The 8,499-nt window shown below is 44.3% G+C and overlaps 2 protein-coding genes across 4 annotated transcripts; both read left to right on the top strand.

Moving 5' to 3' along the window:
* Positions 1-3,683: 3,683 nt before the first annotated feature.
* LOC119303225 (L10-interacting MYB domain-containing protein-like) lies at positions 3,684-5,517 on the top strand. Of its 3 annotated transcripts, none has more exons than XM_037580332.1 (3): positions 3,684-4,028; positions 4,379-4,696; positions 4,786-5,517. In XM_037580332.1, exons 2-3 carry the CDS (start codon positions 4,382-4,384, stop codon positions 5,065-5,067), a joined length of 597 nt encoding a protein of 198 aa, XP_037436229.1. In that variant the 5' UTR covers positions 3,684-4,028; positions 4,379-4,381; the 3' UTR covers positions 5,068-5,517. The 3 variants fall into 3 exon arrangements, with proteins under 3 accessions (XP_037436229.1, XP_037436228.1, XP_037436227.1); XM_037580331.1 differs by having other exon boundaries at positions 4,374-4,696; XM_037580330.1 differs by having other exon boundaries at positions 3,685-4,028; positions 4,369-4,696.
* LOC119300109 lies at positions 5,516-6,951 on the top strand. Its single transcript, XM_037577170.1, has 2 exons — positions 5,516-6,376; positions 6,479-6,951. The coding sequence occupies exons 1-2, from the start codon at positions 5,815-5,817 to the stop codon at positions 6,949-6,951; spliced, it is 1,035 nt and encodes a 344-aa protein (XP_037433067.1). The 5' UTR covers positions 5,516-5,814.
* Positions 6,952-8,499: the final 1,548 nt, after the last annotated feature.

Here is an 8,499-nt window from a genome sequence, read left to right as displayed (position 1 = left end):
AAAAAATCATTTGCTTCCTTTTTATCAATGGAAAGCATGCCAATTTTCTAATTAAAGATTAGCTTTACCAATAAGAGATTCTGTGACACATACTGTTTTTTTGCGATAATTACTTTTCTACTTTCTCTAAGTTTATTTTTCAACTGTTATATTGTCAATTGTCTAGGTTGTTCAAGCTTGGGAAATCTTAAATCTAAATGATAAGTCTTGCACGTTCCCCAAAGAAATCATTTGCTTTTGAGAACTGAAACTTGCCATCAATGTTCATTTTAATGCCCGAACTTGAAAAATACGCTAAACTAGTTCTAGAACTTGGCACGAGTGTGTAAATATGGTGCTAATCCAATCTGCAGACGTATAATGTGCTGACATGGCACGTATTTTAATTAGTATGCACACATGGCATGGGACTCCATTTCAACAAAGGAAAAATCTACGATTTTGAACTTGCGATGTGGGCACAACATAGGCATGCACAAGCCAATACGCTACACACTTTGAATGACTAATAATGTAGGACCATTTCACACATATTATATTTTAAAAAAATTCTAAGAAGTAGGTAAACTAATATCACATTAAATAAATTTTGAGTACTTATGTGTTATAAATATTGTATGCTCAAATAAAATAACTTATTTTTAAAATGTTAATGTAATTATAAAAAATATTCACTTATTTACATGCGGACTATATAGAAAACATTTAGTAAATACTCCCTCTCCCAAAATAAGTGTCTCAACTTTGTACTAATTTTAGTACAAAGTTATACTAAAGCTGAGACACTTATTTTGGACGGAGGGAGTACAAAACTATTAATTGTATAATAAATATACAAAAAATATACCTCATGGCTTATATTTCAATTTTACAAAATTATGGATACAAATATTTTATTTATATTCACTTGTGATCACTTTTACTCGTTGCGTATATTCTTAGTTTCTATATATCTTAAATATAGTCACATGTATATATTTATAAAAAGTTAAATAATAATGAATATTTTAAATTACACAAAAATATTATACGACAAAATTATGAATTATAAAATATGCATATGATTTCTCAAATTTTGTATATTTAAAATAATAATTATTAATTGTAATTTGGAAAAATGTATTATTTTAAATTATACAAAAACATATATAATCATAAATACTATTTTATTTATATATTTTTTAGCACATGAATGTTTAAACGTTATTTTTATTACTATCATTATAATTGACCTACATTTTACAAATACTGAAAAATAAAAAAGACTGACAAGTGCAACATGGCCCGCACAGACAGCAGCCCATTTAAACCAGACGAGCGTGCTCATTATAATATTATGCGTCATTATCCTTGGTTGAGAAGAACACGTACACACGATGAAATTGCAGCCGACTTGTGCACGATCGTATGTGGCAGCACAACAGCGCACTACATGCAGTAGGGAGTTGGCATGTAGGGAGTTGGTTTTCCTGTTAGCTGATGCATGCACACGGTGTGTCGTTCGTAGATCGTGCAGTTCATGTCGTGTGTGAAGCCATTTCGATTGGTTAGGCTCGTCATTAGCCAGCTTTGCGTGTTCAGTTCTACTCCTGTCTGGTTTTTTTTATCGTCTATTAACCATCATTCTGACATGTCGAGCCCATTGGTTATGGAGTGTTAAGTCCGAGTCCTGGCGGGGTTTCTTTATCGTTTATTTACCCTTTATTCTGACGTGTTGAGCCCATTGGTTAGAGCATCTTCCACAGCTGCGCAACGCGTCGCGCGCTAAAAGTCAGAATACAACGCTGGGTTAATCAACTTTTGCACGCGGCGGTGTGCTGGCTCCAACGGCCGCCGTAAATTAAAACACGCGCACGACGCCCCAGGTGCGCTATATTTTATCTGTTTTTTCTACTACGATTCGACAAATATTTGGTTCCGTAGATAGTTCATAGTCTTTTTCTACGATAGATAAAACGAAAAACTACTACTACTCGTCTGACTCGGACTCTGTTATCGGTGATATCCTCCTCCGACATCGGAGCGTAGGCGTCAAGGAACCGCTCGTCGCCGGAGTCCCAGGAGGACGCATATCCTAGCGCTTCGTTGTATTTAGCGACCGCCTTCCGCGTTCGCTTGTCCCCGTGATAGGCGGCTCGCTCCTCCCTCCTCTTCGCTCTCTCCGCCCTCCTCTCGGGGAAGAACTGTTCCTTGTTGATGATGTCGTGCGGGAAGCGATAGCTCCACAACGCCATAGCTTGCTCGTCCATCTCGGCCAGCCTGAGACGATGCTCCCGTCTCCGGTGCTTGCGACGATCCTCGTCGGTGAGAAGCCGCGGGAAAGGCGCCAACTCCTGTGCCAGCTCCCGTGTCGCCACGTCGGCGGAGTTCATGTCCTGACGGGACCGCAAGAGGCGCCACGCCGCAGCGTCGTACGCGCGGGCGCCCTCCTGGGCGGTGTCGAAGGTTCCGAGACGGAGCCGCATGCCGCCGCCCGACCGAATCTCGGCGGAGTAGGTGCCGGACGGACGCACGCGGACGCCGTAGTAGCTCGAACCTCCCCGGCGGTGAGGCGGCATGGTGGCGCGGTGATGGCGTGTCGGCGGCAGAGACGATGGAGAGATGGAGAGAGCAGCAGAGGACACTGCAATTTATAGGCGCGCCGGATGCGGCGCGCCAAATGTAGCGCGCGAGCTGCCGCCTTTTCCCGCGCGCAATCGTTTCCCGCGCGCTACTTTCCCGCCACCGCTGGAGCGCGCGAAAACGTCCCGCGCGCGCTAAAATGTCAATTTACCCTGTGCGCGTCTTTTTGGCGCGGCTGTTGGAGATGCTCTTATGGACATGTAGATAATGCTAATTAAAATATGGTGCCATGTCGGTATATTATACGTCTATGGATTCGGTTAGCATCGTATTTGCATGTTCGTGCCAAGTTCTTGAATCAATTTGGCGTGTTTTTTAAGTTTAAGCATTAAAGTGAATATTGATGACAGATTTAAGCATCGCCGATGGTATTAACTCTTTGTTTTTTTTGCGAGGGAAAGAAATCATTTGCTGACCCAAAATAAATCATTTGCTTCCTTTTTATCAATGGGGCATGCCAACTTTCTAATTAATGATTAGCTTTCCCAATAAGAGATTCTGTGACACAAACTGTGTCTTTTTCTAAAAAAAATAGAGGATTTACATAAATCCTTTGAAATCCTCCTGTGTAACATTGGAATTTCTAAGGATTGTTTTGCATTCACATCCACTCAAATCTCTCTGTAAAGTTTTCAATAATTTATTTAGTTTTCCAATCTTAGGATTCGGAAGTATATAATATTTGCTCTATCCCAAAATAAGTGTCACTGATTAGTATAAAGCTATGTAGATGCATAACAAAGTGGCCATTATCATTTGCAATTGTCCGATGTACAAAGTTTGTGCAACTTCCCCACTGCATCTTTAAAACTAAGGGCGTGTTCGGTAGTTGTCTGGCTTCTCAAATCCACATTTCCAGCCGCAGAGTCCAGCCGAACAGGTCTACTCCTGGATTTTGGACCGAGAAGCTGGCTCAAATCTGTGTGTAAAAACGACGGAGCGACGGAGTTGGAAATACCTGGCTCCAAGAAAATAGCGAAGCGGGATTTGGATAGAAATTACGGGCCTCTGCCACCGCCAAGTGATCGATCCAGCCCCGCACGCATCAGGGACACGCTCGAGCCCGGCCTGTCCCGTGACTCCTCTTCCGGCCTCCTCCCCAACCCTAGCCGCCGCAAGCCTCAGGCGATGGCGCAAAGCACCTCGACCGCCGGCGGACACGCTCTCCCCCGCCCCTAGTCTGCCGTGACCCACCCTTCCCCGCCCTGCTCGCCCTCTTTCGCCACCGTCGCCGACCAGGTCCGCCGCCATCAGCGACGAGCTTCCCCGCCCCCGCCCACCCTGTTTCGCCACCATCGCCGACCAGATCCGTCGCCGCGATTCGAGCACTGTCCGTCAGCGACGAGCTTCTCTGCCGTCAATCGAGCTCCTCCGCCTCCCCGTGCACCTCTTCCCAATTCTGGAAGGTGATTTGATGCCCGACCACCTCTCCCTATACATGCTCATGGTGGAATTTGTGATGTACATGGTGATTAGTTGTAGGATTTGGCGATGTGCGTTGGTAAATTTTTGTGGGTGATGTGTTGCCTGTAGATTATAGGAAGGGGACATAAAAAAATGTAAATGTTTTGTACATTCTCTGTTGCTGCATGTTCAGTACATGCTCATGGATAGTGCTGCATTTTGTTGCTATGTATGTTTAGTACATGTCCAGTACAATAATAGAATTTTGCTAGTACATAATTAATGACAACAGCAACACCTGTACATGTTTTTTATAGTTAAGCACTCACATATTTTTTATAGTCAAGTTCAGAGCATGTCTTCGAGCATGACTGCCGAGTGGGATGAAGAGAACACTAGGATCGTGACCAACTTGATGGTTACGCAAGTGCGGGCTGGAAATAGGCCAAACAAAATCTTGACCCCTAGTGCATTCGAGGAAGTGGCATTGCAATTCAAAGTGAGAACCAGATTGGACTACACGAGCAACCAAATGAAAAACAAATGGGACAAGCTGAAAGCAGATTACGCTTTATTCAAGAAGCTCAAGCTAAAGGAGACCGGAGGGGGATGGGACTTTGTTCTCAACACTGTCAAACAAGATAAGGAATGGTGGAAGAAAGCAAAAATTGTGAGTTGTCATGCTTCTGGATTGCATTTATTTTTAATAAAGTCGTATAACTTTTGTTATTACTAATATTTGTTTGCAATGTATTGTAGGACCTTAAAGGCTGCGGCAAGTTTCAAAAGCATGGACTACACAATGAAGAAAACTTGAGCATTATGTTTGAGGACATCACTAGTGATGTCACAGACCATTGGAATCCTTCTACAGGCATACCTCCCTCCTCTAGTGCAGCAATACCAGATACCATTGATATTGAAGCCATCACAGATGTTGATTTGCTAGAAGATCCCCAAGTGCCACCTTCTCCTGCTATGCCACCTTCTCCTAGTATGCCACCTTCTCCTTTCGTGCCATCAACGAAAAATAGGCTTTAAAAAACCATTGATGACAAGCACAAGAAACCTAGGACTGCACAAGTGATGCAAGATGAGATTACACAGATTAAAATCATTGCTAAGGAGTCCCAAGAAACCGTTCAATCATTCATAAAGAATGATGATGCCACTTCTGTTGCCAGTACCATGAACGAAGTGCTTGCTCTTGGTATTTTAGAGGGTAGTGATGACCACTACATAGCGACTGAGTTGTTCATCAAAAGAGAGCAAAGAGAGATGTTTCTACACATGGGTGTTGCCGCACGAAAAGATTGGCTTCGTAGGAAGTTTGCCATGACGTATGGGAAATAGTTGGTTCCACTAGATGGTTTCTCATGTCTTTTGTTTATGCACTATTGAACCATCTTATGTATGCACTATCTGGATGATATTTATGTAATGTTGAACCACCATTTTCTATTTGGATGAATTATTGGTAATTGCATGTTCTGGGTACTTGCACTTTTAGGATGTCCTGGGTACTTGCACTTGTTCTGGGTACCATTTTGTGTATGCACTATCTGCATGCTAGTTGGTATCTAATAAATGTATGATTCTGTATGTGCAGATGTCATGTGATGATGATAGTGATGATGACAACCAATATGAATTGAAGAAAAAATTGATTTGTCTTCATTCCGAGCATATGTCGGTCATTTGTGAAGGAGCAACAAAAATAGTTGGAAAGTATTGCAGTAGTTGGATCATGAAGAATGAGCCTAGGAAATCTATCTTGATAGGATTTGGATGGTTGCAAGAGACTATTGGAACACCAGGGGAGACCTTTACAATGTTCAGAATGACTTGTTGGTGAAGGACTATGGGCTCGGTTATTCTCCATTTGTTAGCAGCTACGAGTCTCTTGCTATGTTCTTGTGGACCTTGGGGGGTTGTGAATCAAATAGAAGGACCCAAAACCGTTTCAAACATTCACCTGACACTATCCACCGCAAGTTCCATGAGGTACTGCATTGTGTGGTCAGGATGTCTTGTCACTACCTCAAGCCGAAAGACCCCAATTTTCACATTGTGCATCAAAGGATCCTTGGTGATAAACGAGCATATCCACACATGAAAGACTGCATTGGTGCAATAGATGGGACTCACATTAGAGCTTCAATTCCAGAAGACAAGCAAATCAGATATATTGGAAGGACAGGCGCGGTCACTCATAATGTGATGGCAATATGTGACTTTGATATGCATTTCACTTATGCTTCAATTGGACAACCTGGTTCTATGCATGACACAAGTGTGCTATTTCATGCAATGCATGCGGACAAGGCCACCTTCCCCCATCCTCCAAAGGGTGAGCATGCGGACAAGGCCCCCTTCTCCCATGACTCAGAATGTTAGAACTCATTTCATGTATGCCAATTCTAACATTCATTCTTCTCTTTATTTTTCGTAGACAAGTACTACGTTGTGGATGCTGGCTATCCTAATAGAAAGGGATATCTCGCACCGTACAAAGGTGAAAGATATCATGTGCCTGACTTTCATAGAGGTGTTCCACCCAATACTCCTAAAGAAAAGTTTAATAGGCTCCACTCGTCCAAACACAATTGCATAGAGAGAGCCTTTCGAGTGTGGAAGATGAAATGGCAGATTCTTCTAAAGATGCCAAGCTACTCCATCGAAACACAAAAGATGATTGTTGCTGCTACTATGACTTTGCACAACTATGTTCGCTTCCATGATGAAGACGATATTCACTTTGTTCGATGTGACAGGGACCCGAACTATGTGCCAACAATTCCGGAACGATACAAGAAATTTGTTGTTCCTTCACACGCATCGGATACATCAACTATAGCGGAAAATGGTGAAGACATGGATGTGTTTAGGCAAGAACTAGCTACAGCCATTGCTCTAAGTTGGTGAGACATCGTTGATGTTTGACACATGTATGTGGCCTTTTGATTTGCAAACTTATGCAAAACTATGAGGTGAAGCTTTGTTGATCTTAGAGACATGTATTTGCCCCTTTTGATTTGCAAGCTTATGCACAATGAGAGGCTTTTGTTCTATAACACATGTGTGAAACTTGATGCTTATGCCATGATATACATGTTCATATTTGTTTCCAAATTTACATAATCATTCTATGCTCAAAATATGAGATATTCCTCTCTGTACATGCTCTTTGTCACTACCAAAACCGCTACAGCCAAAGAAAATCACAAGTACCAACGTACAGGCATGCTGAACTGCTTCTGTACAGGCAAAATTCGGAACAGCAAAAAAAATCCCCAACGAACAGGCCAAGCATTCCTTTACAGGCCCGGTACACACAGGAAGGAAAAAAATCTAAATCATCACTAGCCCATGTATGCCTATAGGCCACATACAAACATGGGCTGCCAAAACGGGCCGAGCAGGCACTTTCTGGCCTTTTTAGCTCGTCCATCGCTGGCAACGAGAAGCTGCAGCGCCGAACAGATCGCTCGATCCTGGAGTTTTCGTGGGAAGCTGGCTGCTGGAACCGGGCGACGGAGTTGAGGATTTTGCAGTGCTGGTGAACTATCGAACACGCCCTAACTCATCCAGTGGATGCATCCCCTCATGGGATATATATGTGGAAATCATAATAATAAAGTGCCTGTTGATTGTCATTTGCAATTGTTCGAACACAAAAGTTACAACTCACTATAGCTACAAATTGGTACCTAGTAATTTAGTATCATTATTTTCTTCTTGCAAAAGAAAGGTATCACTATTTTCTTGTGATTTTACAAGAAAACGTGTTTTTAGAGAAAGAGAACGTTTGGATGATAAATTGCACTTGACTGCTTGCCGGCATATATAGAAGTAGAAGTCGCAAAAAAAGTTTATGCTTCAGGTACTGGGTAGCTATAACGCGTGCCGGCGCCCAAGCCGAGCTCGCCGTTCGGTTTCCACCACTACTGGAGCCCGTCCGCATCGAGGTTGCTTTGCACGGTCTTCCACAGCATCGCCGATGGCAGGAGCATGTCATGGTACGACAATGTCATGGACTTGCTTGCGACACAGGGAAAGCGGTCCACGAACCGATGCCGCAGCTCAAAGTAGTCGATGAAGCCCTGGCAGAACAAGTCCTTCTCGTGCAGGTACAGATTCGGCAGCTATAGGGAAAGCTGGTCGAACATTGCAGCAAAGGTAGGTTTGTTAGGACTCCCCTCCCTCCCTCCCCCGCCGCCACCCGCGAGGCGCCGGGGAGGCCTCCAGATCCCCGCCGCCACACCCCCTCCTCCTCCCTCCTCCTCCCTCGCCGCCACCAAGGGGCGCAGCTGGGCGAAGCCCGGGCGTCGTCGCCGGCGGCGGGGATCCTTCGGCCCCCGCTCGTGGGGTATGGCGCGGGCCAGATCTCGCGGCTGGGCGCGGTGCTCGGTGCCGGGTGCAGCGGCGCGGCGGCGCCCCGGAGCAGGCCGGCGATGGCGGTGTTCGATGGGC

This window comes from Triticum dicoccoides, chromosome 5A (genome assembly GCF_002162155.2).
Source record: "Triticum dicoccoides isolate Atlit2015 ecotype Zavitan chromosome 5A, WEW_v2.0, whole genome shotgun sequence".
NCBI classification, from domain to species: Eukaryota; Viridiplantae; Streptophyta; class Magnoliopsida; order Poales; family Poaceae; genus Triticum; species Triticum dicoccoides.
Note: the sequence above shows the minus strand (reverse complement) of the source record. Positions and strands in the feature narration are given on the sequence as shown.